This window comes from Barbatula barbatula (genome assembly GCF_947034865.1).
Source record: "Barbatula barbatula genome assembly, chromosome: 22".
Lineage (NCBI taxonomy): Eukaryota > Metazoa > Chordata > Actinopteri > Cypriniformes > Nemacheilidae > Barbatula > Barbatula barbatula.
This window is the reverse complement of record NC_136785.1, coordinates 13385955-13408147: the sequence shown is the minus strand read 5'-3', so window position 1 is coordinate 13408147 and position 22193 is coordinate 13385955. Positions and strand designations below refer to the sequence as shown.

The 22193-nt window shown below is 37.3% G+C and overlaps 3 protein-coding genes across 7 annotated transcripts; 1 reads left to right on the top strand and 2 right to left on the bottom strand.

Annotated features, from left to right (window-relative positions):
- Positions 1–12: 12 nt before the first annotated feature.
- Positions 13–3045, bottom strand: rbm11 (RNA binding motif protein 11). The gene is made up of 5 exons (XM_079485916.1): positions 2747–3045; positions 2152–2308; positions 2002–2071; positions 1000–1096; positions 13–867 (listed from the first exon to the last, which is right to left on the bottom strand). Exons 1-5 carry the CDS (start codon positions 2834–2836, stop codon positions 658–660), a joined length of 624 nt encoding a protein of 207 aa, XP_079342042.1. The 5' UTR covers positions 2837–3045; the 3' UTR covers positions 13–657.
- Positions 2697–17933, top strand: lipia (lipase, member Ia). 2 transcript variants are annotated; one of them, XM_079485914.1, is made up of 12 exons: positions 2697–2790; positions 3379–3556; positions 8356–8419; positions 12007–12377; positions 13910–14018; positions 14121–14222; positions 14337–14426; positions 14563–14730; positions 14835–14924; positions 16445–16553; positions 16645–16818; positions 17192–17933. In XM_079485914.1, exons 2-12 carry the CDS (start codon positions 3554–3556, stop codon positions 17274–17276), a joined length of 1365 nt encoding a protein of 454 aa, XP_079342040.1. In that variant the 5' UTR covers positions 2697–2790; positions 3379–3553; the 3' UTR covers positions 17277–17933. The 2 variants fall into 2 exon arrangements, with proteins under 2 accessions (XP_079342040.1, XP_079342041.1); XM_079485915.1 differs by having other exon boundaries at positions 2757–3155; positions 3383–3556.
- On the bottom strand, positions 17010–21573 carry LOC306910967 (SH3 domain-containing kinase-binding protein 1). 4 transcript variants are annotated; one of them, XM_079485918.1, is made up of 7 exons: positions 21379–21573; positions 20883–20944; positions 20495–20593; positions 19124–19234; positions 18832–19046; positions 18667–18730; positions 17010–18311 (listed from the first exon to the last, which is right to left on the bottom strand). In XM_079485918.1, exons 3-7 carry the CDS (start codon positions 20498–20500, stop codon positions 18273–18275), a joined length of 435 nt encoding a protein of 144 aa, XP_079342044.1. In that variant the 5' UTR covers positions 20501–20593; positions 20883–20944; positions 21379–21573; the 3' UTR covers positions 17010–18272. The 4 variants fall into 4 exon arrangements, with proteins under 4 accessions (XP_079342044.1, XP_079342043.1, XP_079342045.1 ...); XM_079485917.1 differs by having other exon boundaries at positions 17799–18311; positions 20499–20593; positions 21379–21538; XM_079485919.1 differs by lacking the exon at positions 21379–21573 and having other exon boundaries at positions 18158–18311; positions 20883–20970.
- Between the last annotated feature and the right edge of the window lie 620 nt (positions 21574–22193).

The following is a 22193-nucleotide window of genomic DNA, read 5'->3' as shown; positions in this document are numbered from 1 at the left end:
TACTTTTTTATTGAGCTTATATGGCTTAGCTTTATTGATTACTTTTATCAGCATTTCCATTAGGCGTAAACCCAACCACTGTAGATAAACAACACCAAAACAACATGTCAAAACAAAGATGCGATTTCTGAATCATTTGTTTTTCAGATTTTGACAAATCGCTTCTAATGAGGCAGTGAAATCTGACTTTTTGATAAAAGCATGTGTTATAATATCTGCTGTGTTTTTATACAAGTCAGTAGACTGCCCAAACCACAACATGCTATGAGGGAGCGACCTTTTGATATGCAAATGACTGAACTGTCATCCTTCATAAAACACGTCATTTTGCTCCCTCATTACATAGAAAGAAAACTGATCAATCATTCATATTGCTATTGACTTTTTCATTACCGTAACTGATTTGGCTACACGAGATGCAAAGTTCCACCGAACATTAATCTAAAACAAGATTTATCAGCAAGCATTGAGATAAATACATCTGTTCTTACACGTACAAAGAAACTGTGACATGCATTTAGAGAAATTTATTATTAAAGGCATTACAGAATTAGATTTGGTTTCGGGAGTATAATATTTGTGTATTTGTACAGTGTTTGTAACAGTTGTTCGCTGTATCAAGCAAAATATGATTTACAACATGACATTATGCTTTTTTTACAGTTTTCTGTGTTTATGTTTGTTACTCATTAAACTCACATCTGCACAACCCACATTGGTATTAGACGCCCTAAAAAAAAAGGACTGTTCATTCCGGTAGGATGTCCATGGGGGGAATCCAGACTCCATCCACTGCTGGAGGGGTGGACTGTACCACAAAGCCGCTGGCACAACTGAAAGGCACATATCAAAGGATCTGTTGAGCGGCTAAGACATAGAGAATGAAAAAGATTGGTTACTTATTTGACATCGCCTTTGAACATATTGTTTGTTAGAAAATTCAACGATGAACATATGAAATATTCCATGCACTAAGCCATTCAGATTTGTTTGGGTTACCGTGTCACTCCAGCCGTGTGGGGTTTCACAATGGTTCTCAACACCTGGACTGTTATTTACATTCGAAGCCATATTGTCCCTGTACACGGCACCCTTGCTGTATAGAAAACATACAGAGAGAATAGAAATAAAACATGTCATTTATTTCGTTAATAGATAATACATGACAAGTTACGTTAGAATGTAAAATACAATAAAAAATTCAATCATTTTGTTAGGAAAGTGATTCTCAAACTTTTTTTGATGAAGGCCCCCTTTGTGTAGATGCATCGCTTTGCCCCCCCCCCCCCCCCCAAAATACAGACTTACAACCAAAAACTGTAAGAAAACCAAAAACATATTCAGTTATAACATCAATTCGTCTTACTTTTATGAAGTTTGATTGCAGAAAATCTATGATAAATGTCTTTTGTTCATAAAAAGCCAAAAATTCTGTGGCCCCCCGGATCCATCCTGGAACCTTCTTCCTTTGTGCACAAGTAGCTTAACTTTTTACTGTGCTCAACCTTAGAGATCTTGGACTTTATACACACCTCCATCTTCATGTGTAAAACGTACGACGCTTGTCAAAGTGATAGTTCACCCAAAAATGAAAATGTTGTCATCCTTTATTCACCCTCTCGTCATTTTAAACCCGTATGACTTTCTTTCTTCTGCAGAACACAAAAGAAGGTATTTAGAAGAATGTTGTTAACCGGCCCCCGTTCACTTGCACCGGTTTTGTGTCCATACAATAGAAGTGAATGCGGGCTGGTGCTGTTCGGTTACCAACTTTCTTCAAAAATTGCGTTCTGCAAAAATGAAAATGGCACAGGTTTGAAATGACAAGAGTCTGAATACGTGATGACAGAATTTTCCATTTTGGTGTGAACTATTCCTTTAATAAACCCTGAGCTGACATATGTGCAATGCAAAAAAAGTGAGTATAGTATTTACAACGAACAGTAGTACTTACACAAGTGCATGTCACTTTACTGTTATCACATTTATAATGTGACACACCTGTTTGCTATCACTCCACTGTTCATGCTTGAGGTGCACCACATGTCATTTTCCTGATAATCTTGTCTTCCTAAAATCATTACAATAAACACATTCTGTTGTTGGGTGCTCAATATAACACATTTAAAGCTGATCTTTCGAGTTACCCACCATATTTACACTGCAACTTGATCGGCTGTCCATAGATCCAGATGCCGTCCAGAAGTTCAACAGCGTAGGGCACAGCTTCAGCGTGCTTATAGTAAACCACTCCATATGGCATCTGATGCCCATTTCGGAATATATGCACCTTTTCTACCGGTCCGGCCTGGTGAGGGAATCAAATGATAACAAAACCGTATGTTTGCCAAATAATTCAATATTGGGATTAACTAGCGATAATAGGCGACTTCATGCGGCGCTGCGCAGAACAATCGGAGAATGATATCTAATTATCGCGAGTGCAACGTGGACGCACCATGGATTTCTAATCTCGCGATACTTAAATGCCATGTGATTATCAGTCTGCGCAAATCGAACGCTCCTAATGAAACGGTCCTCTTGAAAAGCATGTTTTATCAAGATTATCAACTTTACAATAAACCTGCGTTTTGTAACGAAATATAAATGAAATCGTGTCTATGTACGCCTCCAATGATCAAAAAGAAAACCGATATAATAATTATATAAATATAAAGTTTCCATTCAACACTGTTACTAACGAATCATTTGAACTTTGAACCTTTAATGACCGAGATGAGCTCACCTGCAGAAACAACTCAAAGAGGATTTCCTCCGTCACACAGCTGTGTATGTTTCCCACAAAGATGCTCTTTTCCAGATCGCTCGCACTCATTATTTGTCACTATTTAGGATTTCGAAACGGAAAAACAAAACGCGATTCATACATATATATATTTCTTATTTGGATGGTCGGTCGCATTCCAACGCCTCTTTTGAACGGACGGGATGTCGTGATTATACTAAATTGCGACAGTGCAGTGGCGCGTCCATCCAGGAGATGTCGCAAGAGGGAAGCGTTTTAATTCTCACTGGTTCAGCCGCACACGCTTAAAGATCAAACGCTTTTACATGACAAAATATCAAACCAAGTGCTTTTTACAGTCTTTAAGACAACAGGAGAAAACAAGCATTCATATTTACCTAAAAGTTAAGTGACAACTGATTTAAAAAGTCATTTGATAAAAATAAAATCATTTTATTTTTCCTTTTCTTCTTTGGAATACAAATTGTAGAAAAGAAATCAAAGTTAACCACAAAATATGAATAATGATTTAACCTCACGCACGCACGCATCCGTGATGCCCAGAGGTCACCAGAGGTCATTTTGTGAATTGTTCCTCATCACAGCGTCCATCCTGCTTTTCTTCACAACAGGTAGTGAAGTCAGGATCAGCTTTCAGGAATGTGCCACCTGCAGGTGAACGTTTGTAGGATTGGTGGGACGGGCGAAGTCGAGGAGGAGTTGTCCTTCCTTATTTCCTGGTGAAGTTTCAGCAGCCTTCACACTGAACTCTCAGAGGCAGATGAAAGATCTGGTCAATCCTCCACCATGGTAAGACGTCTCCTCTTTTCTTGTAAACCGCTTCCGGAGATGTTTGTTTTAGAGGATTCAAAGTGGGGGTGTTTATGCAAATACTGGCAGTGTAATGGTTTCTGTGTTTGAATGGGCATTGAATAACACACGAGGGTTCGACTTTAAGTTTGTCGGACTGTTAAAATTGGTGTTTTGTTAAGATATTCTATCTGATCTGTGTACAATCAACTTTGTGGATGAAAAAAACTGTCAATGACACTGTTTCGCTGGTTCAGAGAGCACATTCTTATACACTCCCCGTGGAAACAGGGTGAAACCAGTTTGGCTTCTTTTGGGCTTTTCCAAATTCGACTGCTGAGAGTTTGCTGTGGTTATTTCTAATGCTATGAAGAATCCCTCTGAAAACAGTGGGTTCCATTGCCAAAAGATATACTTAAATATCAAAGATAAAATGCAGATTTGCCTGCAGAACGACCAGAGAGTCTTCATTCAATCCCATGTGTATACACACTCCCCTGGATGACGTTGTCACCTCCCGTGGCATGCCTTACGCCTGACTGGTGTTGCTTATGCATTCTCAGCCTTTGTCTGCATGTGCATTCTTTGCTACACTATGTACCTCTCTGTAGCATACTTGGATGTTTACCAGTGCACATATTTAGACCTTGCATACATAGGTTGTGCTATGTCTTCCCATTACCAAGCAGAGAATAGTGGGAGAGCAAGCTTGAATCTAAATGGTTATGCTTACTCTATAGTTTAATATTTCATACTCTGGTTCATCACTTCACTCGTAATGCACAGTCCCATACTTGAAAATCTTCCACAGTGTACAGATCCTAAGCTGTCCTAATGTGTCTCACAATGACACTCGCCCTACTACACGGTATTGAGTTATAAAGGACAGAGAAAAATCTAAACGTTTTTCAGGAATCCTTGTCGCGAACAAACATTTAGTGCTGTTTAGTGTTTTAGTGGCACAGTAGCAGCACGTTTTCAATAAATAGACATTTAACAGTACATACTGTTTTATGGTGTCTATCTAAACCTAAACACCTTTAACCCTTTTGTTTATTATTCTCAGGTTAGGTAAAGCAAGTTGAATCTGACCTAAATCCTAATACTTACAATTCGGACAGAGGATTCCTCCGTGGCACGTTCTCACTTAAGGTTTTATTAAACACACAAGTATTCTTAGCAAATATTCACATTAAGTAATATATTATATGATGGCCCAAATGCAGGACAAGGAGTGACGTATGGAGATTTATTAGGAACAGTTTGGTAATATGAAAATATATAAGAAAACATAGAAATGTATCTTCGCTCTTTCATCACAGTCGGTGGCGAGAGAAAAGTAATCCAATCCCATATCTTCAAATATTTTAGTCATTTCCTGTTTTATACAGTCCATGGTCATTACTCAAATCATACTTTCAAGCCACAATGGTTTTACAGAAACCACTAAATGTAATTTGAGTATTTGTTTTGAACAAAAAGCAAGTATAACTGTTCTAGTTCATAACTGTTATATGACTTTTGCCGCATTTGAAGAGAAGGAAACGTCCTCAGGTCACGGTACCGCATTCCTGACACAGACTGCCTTCATGAGCGAGGTCCAAAGTCCACTACACAGCACTTGTTGCTTAGCTTTAATAATTTCTCTAACATTATCAATTTTATACTTGTAAAGATGTTTATAAAGTCGTCACTACTATGCTGATGTCCAACATCTGAAAACGCTGATGATTCATTTTGTGCAGATTTTCTTCTATTATTGATGAGAAGGAGGCGGATCTAGACGTTTTTAGGGCGTTCCTGTATGTTAAGAAAGTGTCCTTCCACGCTATGCTACATTTTCCGGGCTGCTCTCTTAACTCTTTCCCCGCCATTGACGGGTTATCCCGTCATTTAAAAACCAACCGTTCCCTGCCAAAGACGAGTTATTACGGCAATCCGTGTTTGTGCTGTTGTATAGCAGGTGGTGCTGTCACACACCATTGGGAAAAGTACATAATCTCTACATAAACCTAGAACAATCATTGAAAACAGATAAAATATAGGAGTCGAATCTAGTCTTTGACCAAAACATTTTTATTATCTCAGCTGTTTAATCAAAGTGATGCATTTTTGAAGAAACCTACCCACATCTAAGGGGTTAAAAAATATGTTTTTTCTCAGTTTCTTTTGTTTGAAAGCAGAGAGTCTGTTCTTTCATTTGATATATTGTTTGTCCTTAAATTAATTACAGATAATGTACTGTGAGCCATCAAAATGTAGTGAAAATGTAAAAAAACGCTGACGTAGGCCGGCAACTTTATTTAAAAAAGGCTGGCAGAGAAAGAGTTAAGAGTGTGGGTGTGCTCATTATACCACGGTGTTGGTTTTCTATCTTTAATTTTCTTTAGGCACAAAGGAGCAACTTTGTTTTGTGTTTCGGAGAAGACAGAGTTAATATTTTCGGTGAAAGTATCAAGATGTTCTAGGTTATCAGAAATGCTTGAGAATTGAGACAATTCAGGCAGAATATGGAGAAAGGAGTCTTTAGTGGTTAAAGTTATTGTTCAGCCGTATTTCTAAAATGGAGGTTTATTTGCAGCTATCATGTGTCATTTCATGTGTGTAACATGTAGTGTGTGTAAAGGGGGTAGAAATGTGACAGTTAGGTAAAACAGATCCTGCCCCAAAATTACCCTTTAAATACTATCCTCAACTAAACTCAACTTTTGTTTCTATAGCGCTTTTTAAAATTTCATTGTTACAAAGCAGTTGTACGTGAAAACATGTTAACTATAATAAATCCACTAAATATCATGCATGAACTGAAACACAATAATGCACACCAACCACACACGGATGGAGACAGAAGAAATAAGAGAATCACAGTTATTATTTTATGCAGACGTTCAATTTCTATACGGGGTAATAATAATAATTCACGCAAAATGTTACATTTAAGAATAATAAAAAATTCTTAAGCTGATGTCAGCAGCCCCCCCGGCGGGCAGAACGAGTGCAGCCAGTGTGCAACGGTGGAACCCAAAACTCAGCCAGGGGAACCAGTTCTCATATGGCACTACTGCTGCATCTCGACAGTGCTTGCACAACTAGGCTGAATACACAAACAAAAAAAGAAATGAAAGAGGTAGATTTAATATTATCTTAATATTCTAATAGCAATTTTCATACTTTATTCAAACCTCTAACTGCTGTGTTTTGAACTGGGAGCAGTTTAGACTTCAACTCCAAATATACAACATGCACAGAGAGTTTTTAATATATGTTATTTTACACACACTGCCGTTTGTCTATGATGGCCGTGTGCTCTCCTGTCTGGTCTCTTGACCCCGCCTCTTGGTTTCCTCATTTGCCAACCGCATTTTTAAGTCGCCTTCGATAGGATCTGCATCTCCTGTTTGCTCTTCGTGTGGCTCGTCTCCGCCGAGCTCGTCTTTTGTTAGTCTGAAATATATACTTAATTTGCTACACCGCTGTTTTAATACTTTAGTTTACTTAATAAAACATACACACAGGTTAACAACCCTCCATAACAACTTTCCTCGACTCGGGTAAGTGTACACATATTACTAACATTCTTTAGCATTAGTAACTACGTAAAATAAAATCAAAGTAAAACCATAAATCACAGTCTAACTTATCACCTATTATTAAAGATAATAGATGTGTAAAAGCAAGGAACTATCAATACTTTTGTAGATGCAATATACATGCAAAACAAAAATATTTGTATATTTTTCTGCATTTGTTAACAATACAAAGAGTCACATTATAAACAGAATTATAGACAACATATCAAATAGACAAAGAGTTAAGAATTCTGTCTGCCTGTGTGGGAAGAGACTGTTGTTTCGTCTCGTGGTCTTTGCATGAATTACATGTGAGTAATATAGAAACTGTGAATGTGTGAGCTGGTGCTTGTGGTTTCATTATGAGTCAAATATGTGAAGTGTGGTTTCCAAATAAGCTGCACAATTGTTTTTAAAAGTTATAAAAACAACAATAATAAAAGCAGCAGTATACCGTTCAAAAGTTCAGGGTCACTGTGTGCAGCGCTTCTTTTGAACTTAAAACATACAGTACGCTGCAATAGTCGATTCTTTGAATGTTTACAAAACTTTGTACAAAAATGTTTTATTTAATAGATGTTTTTTCTTTTAAAGGGTGACTTAGAAGGAATAATAAGTATGGATAAATAAAGGCAGCCAGTACAGATGGTAAATGCTCCAATAAAAAGCATCTCAGACCTCAAGAATTTAAAAGCCAAGTTCACTTAAAAATGAAAATTCTGTCGTCATTCACACCAACATATCTTCGTCGACCACACTTAAGATGCTAAAATATACGTTTTGGAAGGATTTGATCTTTTCTTTAGTCACAACATAATTCATGTATTTACGTTTGTTTTATTGCAAGTTTTGTTAAGTTTACTATTATTCTAAAACGTGGAAAAATATTAAAAAGTGTAGTGAAATAGTGCCTCTCAACTTATGAACAAACCGGAATGATGTTCTTGTTCTTGTGTGCAATACTGTGCAACACTATCTGCAAAACTATCCGCCACTTCACACAAGGTGAAAAGTGCTAATATATATAAATAGCATCTGCGTTTCATTCTTTACATTTTGCTCTGTATACTGTGGTAGGCTGACTATGCTATATTTGGCTTTTACCTTTAACACAAAACAAACTTTAGATTATGACACCTTCTGTAGCGCGCACATTTTTTAAGACTGTAAGTACAGTCTATTTTCTGAAGTTTCATTGTGTTTCTCTTTGCTCCCTGTTTCTTGTTTTAGGTCAGTAAGATGGTCTTTTGGGGGCTCTTACATGTGATGCTGGTGTTGTTTGACTCTTACACAGGTAATGTTGATCCATTAGATCTAGATGTGATGTCACTGATAATCCTCTTATTTGTATCTTGTTATTTACAGCCCAAGAGTTCTTTCTATGTGTAAGATATTGTACAATGTCAAGACAGACTAAAACTACATAACTAAGTATGTGGAGTTTATCATGTGTTATACATCTCAATACTCTTAAGTTTTAACCACAAAAAAGCAAGTATTATAACATTACAACCAATGTTTGATTATTCATGAGACGATACAATCCATTTTGTGAGGTTATTTAACTTAAGTTATTAAGGCATCTGTTATAAAGACAACCTTATAATGCAAATGTTATAGATTATTAAACACGTACAAGTTATAACCACAAATAGGTGTGTATTATAATATATTGTAATTGTTGTTGTTTTATTTATAAGACAGTATAATTCAATTCAACTTTATTTATATAGCGCTTTTCAAAATTTGCATTGTTCCAAAGCAGCTTTACAGGGGAAAAAATAAAAACCCCAAAAAAGGGTAAAACACGCTACACTGTGTTTTATATAAGAAATTAAATTATTCTAGTAAATAATATCTAATGTCAGCATCTCCTGGTAGTTTATTTAGCATATTTTGCATTAAGTGAATGCTTGGCTGAAAAGATGCGTCTTTAATCTAGATTTAAATTGGGCGAGTGTGTCTGATCCTGGAATAATATCAGGAAGGCTATTCCAGAGTTTAGGTGCTACGTATGAGAAAGCTCGATCCCCTTTGGTGGATTTAGTTATTCTAGGTATTATCAAAAGTCGTGCGTTTTGAGATCTTAGAGAGTGTGATGGGTTGTAGTGTGATAGAAGCTCTGTTAGGTAGGTAGGGGCTAAACCCTTTAAGGCTTTATTAGTGATTAAAAGAACTTTAAAGTCAATACGATACTTAATGGGTAGCCAGTGAAGGGTTGATAACATTGGGGTTATGTGATCATATTTTCTGGTCCTGGTTAGAACTCTGGCAGCTGCTTTCTGAACTAACTGTAGTTTGTTTATTGATGATGCAGGACAAACACTAAGTAGAGCATTACAGTAGTCAAGTCTTGAGGTCACAAATGCATGAATAAGCTTCTCCGCGTCAGCAACACACAGAATATTTCGTAACTTGGCAACATTTCTTAGGTGGAAAAAAGGCTGTTTTTGTGACATTTGAGATGTGATTTCGAAATGACAGCTTGCTGTCTAATATAACGCCTAGATCTTTTACTGTATTTGTTGGAGTAACAGTGCATCCTTCAACTTGCAGTTTATAATAAGAAATATTCGGTTTGCGTGTCTTTGGTCCGATAAGTAATATTTCCGTTTTATTAGAATTAAAAAGAAGGAAATTACAGGTCATCCAATGTTTTATATCTACAATGCACTCTGCTAGTTTGGATAGCTGGGAGGAATCATCTGGTCTTGATGTGATATATAGCTGAGTATCTAGGGTGACCATACGTCCGGATTTTGGCCGGACAGTCCAGATTTTAAGCCCCCTGTCCAGCGTCCAGCACAGCCTCAAGCCGGACACTCATTTGTCCTCCTTTTTGTAGTTGCGTTGAATCGGCCTTAAAAAACACGCTGTAAAACCTTTATTGGGACACAGCAGCATAGCGTCTGATGCCGTAAGATCTCCGGTCAAACAAATGATTGGCTGAAAGAGGTGTCAAATAAATATCTGATATATCATTGGTTTAAAAACGAAAACAAGCCTCCATGACGTGGAGGTGGAGTCCACGTGCTGGCTACGTCACATTATAACGTTAAAATGCCGAAACGTCCGACATCATTTAATCCGGAATGGACAAAAGACCACAAATTCATATCAAAAAGCAGTAGAGATGCTTTCCATGGATTTTGCACACTATGTCGCTGTGAAGTGGACGTTAGTAGTAAAGGGAAGGCCGCCATTGACCGACATGCCAGCACTAAATGCCGTGTCCTCCTTTTTGGTGTTATGGAAATGGCCACCCTATGAGTATCATCTGCATAGCAATGGAAGCTAATTCCATGTTTTCTAATAATGTTTCCAAGGGGAAGCATGTATATGGAGAACAGCACGGGTCCCAGAACCGATCCCTGAGGTAATCCATAATTTACTTGCGTTAGATTGGATGATTCCCCATTTTAATGGACAAATTGATGTCTGTCTGATAAGTAAGATCTGAACCATTGTAGTGCCTGTCCCTCAATACCGGTATAATTGTGTAAGCGATCTAGAAATATGTTATGGTCTACGGTATCAAACGCAGCACTAAGGTCAAGCAGGACCAGGAGTGAGATGTGACCTTTATCTGATGCTATAAGCAGGTCTTTGTCATTTTAAAAAACGCAGTTTCAGTGCTATGATGCGATCTAAAGCCTGACTGAAATTTTTCGTGTATGTCGTTATTTTGTAAGAAAGATCCCAACTGAGTGCACACTACTTTTTCTATAATTTTAGACAGGTATGGGAGATTTGAAATCGGTCTATAGTTTCCTAGTTCATTTGGATCTAAGTTTGGTTTCTTGATTAGAGGCTTAATGACGGCCATCTTAAAGGGTCCTGGGACATGGCCTAGATTAATTGACGAGTTGATAATGTTATAAATGGGCTCAATTGCAACAGGTAGTAACTCTTTTAATAATTTAGTTGGTATGGGGTCTAATAAGCAAGTTGTAGGTTTAGATGTTGCAATAAATAGTATAAGATACTATAAGGCTGTTTATAAGGCATTATGCATACCTTATAATGAATTAAGAAGGCCCTTATAATGCATTATAAATGCAGGCTTCATAGAAAGTGTTACCAAATTATTTTATAGGCGTTTAAAGGACCACGTGAGTTTCTCCAAATCCTAATGTTGAGAAATGACTTTTCTCAACGGTATGCTGTCTCATTTATGATGGGATTACGGGTCTCTTAAATTATACCAGGGATTTCATGGATGTTGCAATACTATACAGCGTTTCCTATAAAACACATGCACACAGTCTGTTGGTAATAAAATAATACTTATTTGGAGTCATAATGGAATAGGTTTAACTAAACAATGTGCCAATAAATTACACATCTCGCATCTTTAGGTCATTGGTGATATTTCACATTTCGCACGTAAAGTCACTTATCAAGCTTTTGTCAAATTATTGTAACTAGTGCTGTCAAATGATCATGATTAATCGATTCCAAAATAAATGTTTGTGTTTATATAATATATGTCTATGTATATAAATACACAAATGTTTAGATTTAAGAAATATGAGTCATTCAGTGTATATATATATATATATATATATATATATATATATATATATATATATATATATATATATATATATATATTTATTTATAAATGTATTTATTTATAAAAATATGTTGTATATATAGATAATATAACTTGTATTTAAATGTAAATGTATATACAGTTATTTATGTACATATTTGTTATATATATATATATATGGGTGTGCATTTATACTGTATATAATTATACATGCCACACACACACATATATATTATACAAACAAAAACATTTATTTTTTACCAGATAAATCACGATTAATCGATTTAACTGTACTAACTGTAATATTATCAACGTTTTTCCTACAGCGGAGGAATGCATGAAAATGACGGACCTCAATGTTAAAGACTCCATTACCGGTACGACTGTGGATGTGAGGTTACTGTTTTACACACGGGCAAACGCTTCCTGCGGTCAGCTACTCTCTCATGAAGACCCCTTCAGCAATTCTGACTTTGACCTCTCCCGGCCCACCACCTTCCTTATCCACGGGTACCGTCCCACCGGCGCCCCCCCAGTGTGGCTGTACCAGTTTGTGGAGTTTCTTCTGATGCGCAGTGATTCTAATGTTATCGTGGTGGATTGGAACCGCGGTGCAACCAGTGTCAACTATCTAAAAGTGGTGAAAAACACACGTGTTGTGGCCAAGAAGCTTACGGAGCTCGTCCAAAAAATGAAGGTGAAAAAAATGTTCTCATTGCGGCCTGTGATTTAGTTGTGGTGGTGTGCTTTTTACAGATGCAAGTTTTTCAGAGTTTTCCCTGTTGCAAAGAATATTTAGTAGAAAGCATAGTAGAGAGAAAAACAGCTTTGGTCAATTTCACCAGAAAGAGTATACAGGTTTAACTGGGGATAGCGTCATCTAAAAATCGAATCATTTATTTATTCTTATGTTGTTTCAAACATGTTTGACTTTCTTTCTTCTGCAGACCAGAAAAGAAGACATTTTGAAGAATGTTGGTAACCATTTATTCATTTGGCAGACGCTTTTATCCAAAGCGACTTGGATAAAAGCTGAACCAAACAACACTGGTCCCCATTGAACGGACACAAAACCACTGAGACATTTCTCATAATATCTTCTCTTGTGTTCCACAAAAACCATGTGAGGGTGAATAAATGGTGACAGAAATGTTTGTTTTGGTGATAATCCCTTTAACAAGCACTAACAGTGTAGACCCGCAAAGGATCTTATGTTGGCGTAACCTGGATTTTTCAGCTGGGACAAAATTGCTGCTGTATTATTCATCAATTTATAATATCTAATGGTTGGAAACTGATATTTCCAGAAATGCGAGAGATTTTTTTTAGATTTCAAAGTGAGAGTTCACTCAAAAAATATAATGAATTCATCATTTTACTCTTGTCATTTCAAACCTGTATGACCTGGGATGGGTTTCCCGAAACCTTCTTAACGCTACGTCATTCTTAAGAAAGCAAATCATACAGCTTTGAAAGGACATGGGGTGAGTAGATGATGACAGACTTTTCACTTCACTTTTCACCTTAAAACGTTCTACTCGGTCCAAAAATACTTTTTAGTGTCACTTTGGCGACTTGTGTTACTGACATCAGACAGTCTGTTTTTTTCAGTTAGATTGTTGCAAAATTGTTGGTGCATTTTTTATTTTTGCGAACCAATTTACTAACCCTTAAAAGTGATCCTAAATATGATCCTAAACACATAGGCCCGGTTTCATAGACAAGGCTATTTAAAACGATTTTATTAAAATGCCTTTGAAAAAAAACATTACTGATGTGCATCTTGAGACGAGACTATGGCACTGTCAGGGAAACTTATTTTCATTTTCATTGATTTTAGTAAGTAAGCCTTGTCTGTGAAACCAGGTCTTAAGTTTCTGTGGACATTTGCCACTCGTTGTGTGTATTAGCATAAGAAAAGGCAGTTTGTGTGTTCACAGGTGAAGTGCAGCAGACATTTTATAATCACATGTCAATCATTAACTTGCCCTCGTGGATACATGCATACTGCAGGAACACACAAGGTTCATTTGTCTCTCTTTTTCAGACCTTATTATGTTGACATAATAGTCATAATATGTGCACGGGCAAAATAACATGAATATTTCAATGGCATGAGAGGAAGCAAATCGCAATCCTTTATGACAGGGGGATCCCTTCTTATGGTGCATTATTCGTTTCCATACACAGACAGGCTTGCATATGTCTGTTTGTGGTTGTCATTTTTAGGAAAACGGGGCTGTGCTTGGCTCCATACACATGATTGGTGTTAGTCTGGGAGCGCACATTTCAGGTTTCACCGGGGCCGCGTTTAATGGTGAAATTGGCAGAATAACAGGTGGGACGCATCCATTCCTCCAAATAACCCTGTCATTTATCTGTACAGTAAGTTGTTGTGAGATTGTAAACTCAATACATTTTCATGTGCTATTGTCCCCAGCACTGGATCCAGCAGGGCCGCAGTTTAACGGTTACCCACACAGTGACCGTCTCGACCCCTCTGACGCAAAGTTTGTGGACGTTCTTCACACAGACATGGATGGTAGGTGTCCGTCACATGATCTTGGGTTTGGGTTTTTGAGAACGACTGAGGAACATGCCATTAATTCTTATGACAAGTAGAGTTTATTTTATCATCATCATCACTGTTCTGCAGCATTGGGCTACAGGAATCTGCTGGGTCACATCGACTACTACGCAAACGGTGGAGCCGACCAGCCAGGATGCCCCAAGACCATCTTTTCAGGTCAGCTAGGATGAAAACTTAATATTAAAGTAGTTATTTAAAGGTCCGGCGTAGCAGCACCTAGTGGTAGTGATATTCCTTAACAATGTTAACAATCGCAAAATGCATTTTCCATATTCTCACTTCTTCTCTACAGGATCCCAGTATTTCAAGTGTGATCACCAGAGGTCAGTGTTTTTGTATATGAGCTCTGTAAATGGCTCGTGTCCTATTGTTGCCTACCCCTGTGACTCCTACTCAGACTTCCTCGATGGGAAGTGCATGGATTGTAGGAAGTTCGGATCTGCCGGATGCCCTGTTTTTGGTAAGCTTCAAATTGTTGAAATGTAATGTGCAAGCTTTTTTGGTTTTTAATTTGATTCATTTTCTGCACCGAGAGGTTAAATGTTTCATTCTGATATTGTCTAGGTTATGATGCTATTCGATGGAATGAAACACTGGTGCAGTTTAAAGAAACGCGGACATTTTTCCAAACTAATGGAGCTTCACCATTCTGCAGTGAGTTTCTTCTTAAAGGGGAAGTTCACCCAAAAATCGACTTTGTGTGATTTTGTACTCACCCACATGTACTCACGCTTAACATGTTTAGAGGACTTCCGGCATCTTCGGAGCACAAATGAAGATATTTAGGTGACATCCGAGAGATTTCCAGGCCTCCTCATAGACATCTTGGTGTCCAGACAAGTACTGAAGACATTGTTAATTGGTCCATCCGCTCATAGAGGCTAAGTTGAATTTTTTGAAGCTTTATGTGCGTAAAACAAACCAAAATACCGACTTTAATCGAAATATTCTCCTCTGTCTTGTCAGTGTATGGCACACTTCTTCACCGTCTTCTTCTTGGACGAGAGCAGTTTGACTCATGCGAATTAGGTTTGTGGGCTTCCCCCTATTGGACGCCGCCGCTCTAAATCACAACGCGGAAAAGTGCTCTCGTCCAAGAAGTGCTATCGCGAACATGCGCCATACACTCACAATAGACAAAATATTGATTAAAGACGGTATTTTGCCTTGTTTTTCACACATAAAGCAAAAAATTCACCTGAGCCGCTATGCGTGGATGGACCAATTTAACAATGTCTTTAGTAGTTTTCTGGACCTTGAAAAAAAACTGACAACATGATGTCCATGACGAGGCCTGGAAATCTCTCGGATGTCACCTAAATATCTTCATTTGTGCTCCGAAGACGGCGGAAGTTCAACGGCAATCGGGGCTAGTAAAAAATCACACAAAGATGATTTTTGGGTGAACTTCCCCCTTAAAACATTTCAATAGCATTTCTTACAGTATATTACGATCAATTAACTAAACTAAACTAAATACTTTAAACACTTTTCATATTTAAACAAAATAATAAAAATAAGGATCAAAAACACTTACATTTGATCTTGAGTCATTTTTAAACCCTGTATGTGCTTTTAAACGTTTTCTTTCAAAAAGGTTTGTAGATTATTGAAGCGTTGTAAAAAAAATGATTTTGTTTTATTTTATTTATAGCAAATGTGTCTCCTCCTGGCGAATTGAGTCGCATTGAGCCCAATAATTGTTATAAACGTTCTCTATTAAAAAACTTCAGGATCAAGATCATTTTAGATGTTCAATAAATATTATTTAGACTTAATGTTCTTATTTTAATGAAAACCTCCAATTCGGCCAAAATCATAATTTTTCACTTTTTTGTCTGTAGCTCAAAATTAGACCGTGCACATTCTGACTCATTATGCTAACATGGGACACATATTATTTTGCGGACCCCCTAGCTATAGACTGCGGACCCCGCTGAGAATCTCCAATCTGAACAATGTAATGAAATTATTAAAAACAATTAAACAGTGTTATCTTTTTTAAAGGTATAGAGTAGATGTTTCATGTAGCAGATCAAATGGTCATGCATGAATAAAACTTGCAGATTTTCACAGAATTTATGGTGCTTGTTTGTGAATAGTCGGTAATACATTTTTGAGGTCTTGTGTGTTGTGTAAAGTTGTCTCTTATTAATAACCTTTGACTCCACCAGTGTTCGGTTACAAGGTCGATATTGTGACCTGGAATCAGAAAACACTTTGGGGTTATTTAACCATTACATTACAAGATGGACAGCAGGAGTCAAAAGCTGAACTCAAGCAGTAAGTCTGAGACATCCCACTCTAATGACGTGTTTTATTTTATATTATTCATATTATGAAATGATACACATTTTTGTCCTCTTTATTCCAGTAAGGCCTTCGCCTTTGAAAAGTATGTGGAGACGAGTGTTCTTGCTCAGTTTGATAGAGATATCCAGCCGGTTAAAAAGATCACTATCAAGTTCTGCACAGCAAAAGCATTCTGTCCAAAAAACAAACTCCGGATACTCAGCATCCGTCTCACTCCTTTAAATAGCAAATCCAGGTCTGTGTTCTCTTAGTTTGTGATTGCGAAATGACCTTTGATTGTTTTTGGAACCGATGTTTTACGATTGTGTGGGAAACTTTCAGGCACTATGTGTCTTCTGTAGCCTTGAGGGATAAAGTAAACATTAAGAGTAAAAGCGAAAGAGATTGAAACACCAGGTCAAATGACGAACAGTAGAGGCTTGGTTTAAAGTCATACATTTCAGCATTTACAATAATTGTGAAATGTTTTTATTGATAAATATATACTGTAAATACCTGCATGTTACCGATCTGAAATACAATAGACACGATGCTAAATTTTGACATTTTAGTGGCGTGAGATCAGACAGTTCATTTCATTCAGCTAACAAATGTTTTTTTCCACACAGGCCTCTTTGTCGCTATGATCTTGTTCTGGAAGAGAATAAAGATGTGACCTTTAAACCGATTCCTTGTGAAGACTCGAACTTTTGATCCAGAGATTCCCAAACAATGTTGAAGTATAAAAGTTTGACAGAGCAGTCATTCGATCACCGTCTCTGTACTTGTGACACAGCGGTCATTTCATGCTTGTGTAGTGTTTAACTCGGAGGGATACTCCACCCAAAAATGACAATTCTGTCATCATTTACTCACCCTCAAGTTGTTCAAACCTGTATGAATCTCTTTGTTCTGTTAAACACAAAGGAAGTTATTTGTTAGAATGTCAGTAACCAAACAGCCAAGCATAGGGGACGATTCCCATAGTATTTATTTTCCCTACTGTGGCAGTAAAAATGAGGGATGAGATGCGAGACTGACATTCTTTCAAATATCTTCCTTTGTGTTTAGTAGAGCCAAGAAATGCATACAGGTTTGGAACCACCTGAGGGTGAGTAAATGATGACCGAATTTTCATTTTTGGGTGAACTGTCCCTTTCAGTATCCAGTTTTTTCGGGTCACGCCTTCCGTCATTGTTTTACTCTATAAATGAAGGTACAGCTGAAATGCCTTTTATATGCAATGTACATATTGTTGTACATATGGTTTTCTCTTTATTGTCTCTTTATATCAGTGATATTTATGGAATTGCTTGGTTTTATTACTTTTTATTTTAAAATGCTGTGAATAAAAACTTAAATTTCAATTTTAAACGAACGTGTGATGTTTACAATTATATTGATCCATACATTGTTTTCTATTGTATTCTTCTCACAGCATCTATAGGATCCTTTACATAACCTTGAAGGTGATCTTCAAAGCGGTTCAATTGTCATCGTAAAACACTACAACATATTATTCAGATACAATGCCGAGTTTAACAAAATGCATAAACATAACTTTAGACCATAAATATTGTCACTCATTTGACTTGAGTCTTGATATGACTTGTTCACAATCTTGATAGTTCATATGTACATTTGATTTGCCCATTCAGATTCACAGTGGCATATCTGTGTGCTTTAAATACTGTGAGGTGAAGTGTTGAGTCACTTGGACATGTGTTTCTTAATGCGTTCAACATCGATCTGAAGAAAAGAAAAGCACAGATTCAATGACTTGAGATCATCACAAGCCAGAAATGCAGTATGATCCGTGTTATGATGATGGAATTAAATAGGAAGTGTATTTAATAACTCTTAGAGATGACCTTCATGTCATTTCAAACCTGTGTGACTTTCTTTTTAAGATATTTTAAAGAATGTTAGTAACCAAACAACATCGCACCCCATTATCTTCCATTGTATGGACAAAACTACATTTCTCAAAATATCTTCTTTTGTGTTCCACACTCATATACAAGTTTGAATAAATGTGAATAAAATATGAAAATGACAGTTTCTGCTAATGAAGAACTAACATCTGAAGATTCTGTTCCCTTACTTGCAGTGACAATCGCATCTTCTTCTCCTCATCCAGTTCATTCATCAACAGTGTGATTTCCTTCCTGAAACACAGCGTATGTGCATAAAGAGACCACAGAAATAAAATGTCCTAAAGCGAAGCTATTTTTCATTTAGTTAACACGTGCATCTGTACTGAACTAACTTATGCTGAGCCTTGAGCAGGTCCAGTTCGTTCCGTAATTCTCCAAGCTGAACTTTCATCTGCTCCATGGTGATGGGTCCCTGCGGGGCCGGCCTGAATTGAACCGGTAATGATCCAGAGAGGGCAGCAGAGATCATAGAGGAGAGGGATGGGCTTATTTCCACTGGCTTTGGGGCAGAGGCGCAGTTCTGGACGGGTTCTTGGGTTCCAGGTTCCTAACATCATAATAAAATGGTTCTTGCATGACCAGATGTCATGGGGGGTTTGAAATAGTATGCTGTTTGAGACTTACTGTGATGGCATTGGGTGTGTCTGTGTTAGTAAACAGAAACTTGAGGGCCAGCAGATCTGGTTCTTGCTTCACGTAATTACTGTCCGGTCCTGTTTGTTCCTCGGCAGTAGCCTGAAGGGGAACATTTAAGGGATTTCTGTCATCATTTACTCACCCTCAGCTTGTTCCACACATGTATACATTTCTTGAACACAAAGGAAGATATTTGGAAGAATGTCAGTAACCAAACAGATCGCATCGTCCATTTACAGCCATAGTAGGAAAAATAACTACTATGGGAGTCAATAGGGGATGAGATCTGTTTGGTTATTACAATGATTGTTATTTTATAGACACGAGTGTTCTAAAAATGACATTTTCTTACACAATCATGGACATAGCAGTATTAAGTCCTACTATAATTCAATAATTGTATATAAAAGGATTGTGTGCATGACCATAGCGCCTCCTTTAGGCCATATTAGGAAACAGCGGCAACAGGAACTGTTCACCCATAAATGTCAATTCTGTCATCATTTATTCCCCCTCATGTTGTTCAAAACCTATACAACTATGACATCGGTGAAACACGTAAGAAGATATTTTGAGAAATGTCTCGGTGGTTTTGTGTCAATGGCGTCCAATGTCGGTTTAACTAGTTAGAGCCTATGGTTAGTTTAAATAATAAAAAACGTATGAATAAAATAAGAAAGGTACGATTTAGATGGTGGTTCTCCATTAAGGTTTTGTGATGTTATCGTTTGAATTTGATCAATTCCTTATTGATTTCCAGTTTCGACACATAGCAGCCATGTTTAACTACAAATATCATGGTTACCTGTAGTTACTATAATAAAACTATTGTAAATGTGTGGTTAATGTGCTTTACTACAAAACCCATGATAAAAATATGGTCAAATTTCATAGTCCTTCATAACTTTTAGTTTTTGTCGAGTGTTCTGTTAGTTGGGTCTGGTCTGGTCTGGTCTGGTCTGGTCTAGTCTAGTCTAGTCCCTGTTCCTCTGTGTTTTAACCCCTTCTGAGTCTTTGTTTTGTGTTCTTAGTTTAGGTCTTTATTTAATCACATCGCTGTCTGTATTTGAGAGGCTTGTTTTTCCAGCAAATGACGCAGTAAGTTCCGCTGACGAACCCAGTATTTTTCGTTTTGTTCCAATAGGATGTCTCCTCTGCACGAGAGCTTTTGTCACCGTCACTTGCCGGAAAAACAAGCCCCTGGTTCACACGCAGCCGAGCGATAACTGAAGTTAGACGTCATCTTTAATAGCGCTGTCAAAATGGATATTTCTCTTAAACAACATTTTGTTTTGCCATTCAGATATATATCCAGACAGAATATTCACACAATCTTGAATTAGAGAGTTATTCACTTACTGACATGATTAAGTGTTTGTGTGCTCTCCGGACCGTAATGCTCAATGAGAGTTTGCTGACTCTCTAAGGTTGAAATGATAAACTTGAAATCTTCAACATCTTTCATGAAACAAACAAAGATAAAGAATTATGCAAAACTGTACAGCATACGAATACATGAATGCAATTCTTGACTATATCCTTTAAACAAAAGTAGCAGAATAAATATTACACCTTCACATCGGACAGAGTGTCTGCGTATAGAATAAATATACAGTACGTATTTATGAATGCATTATTTTGAGAAGAATAATATGACTAAGAGAATTAAATAATGCATACATAAATGTTTAGTTAATCATAACACATTAAACCTATCATACAAGCAAGGAAGAGAGAGATTTCTTACCAGCATTCAGTGCAGAGCTGTAGTTGCCCATGGCAACAAAAAAAGAACGGGCTCATGGATATCTAGTAAAATATTTTAAAAGAAAAAGTCGAGGGATTTGATTTTTAATATACAAATAGTATGTCATATCCGTCCAGGCGGTTCTTTGCATATTGAAATAAGCACCGAGGCTCTGATTGCTTAAAGACAACTTTGACAGTCACCTTGTTGTCAGCACTTTGGTCACTACATGTGTCTAAATATAGTTGCTGTACACCAACTGCTCTCACTGTGTTGAAACCGTACACCACCATTACAGGAACTATTGTCAGGACTAAGTTAAGTCGGGGACAGAATATCTCACTCACCGGTCTGATCCAGCTCAAGAAACGTAAACGATGTTGAGGAAAAAGAGAATTTGTTTACGCCACACTTACACCCAATGATGCAAATGTGTTTAAAAGAGTAACTTCAGCAGAAAGACTGTAAGGTTAGAGGTGTCATCCTGTAAACTCACCTGTAGTCGTGAAAATAAAATAGCTACATCCGCAGAATGTCCACCAAAACACTCGATTGTGTTTTATGATGCACTCTCTCTGTCCTTCACCACGAGGCTCTTCCTCGGTTCTTCTGTATACTGTGCCCGGGCTGTTTCTTTGCTTCTCAGGAGCTTGTCTGAATGCTCTTTCCTTTTATGGAGCCCCAAGACACCAATCAGACTTGGGACAAGAGTCACGCTCACGTCCCAAACATTTGTCTCCTGGATTTGTCCCACAGATTCTTTCTGAATCAGTAGTCATAGGCTACTGCATCTATCCATGCATTGTTATTAAATGCAGTTTTCTTTGAATAGTCATGGTAAAGTTATTTAAATGAATAAAAGAACACAAATGCGAATTATGCATTTGGACTTTAAAATGATAAAGACATGCACGTTCCCAAGCTTTTGACTCTTTGTGTATGTAAGTTCAAATGTGCAAACCCACTGATTCAGAAATGCATTGGCTTGGGACACAACAGGGTTTTAATGAAGGTTTCTTTTTTGAACATCAGCAAAGGTAAACAGTGACCGATTTAAATTTAAAGACAGCAAATTTATCAACAAAGTATTATTTATTTTACTGTATAACATTGACATCTAGCGGTTGAGCTTGACATTAACATGATATGTGAAAGTGACCTATTTGTCAGTTATGGTGACCTCTGCATTTAACCCATACTGAGAGTAGTGAACACACGTACACCCAGAGCAGTGGGCAGCTATCACTGCAGGGCTCGGGGAGCAAGTAGAGGTAAGGTGCCGGATCAAACTGGCAACTTTCTGGTCTAACC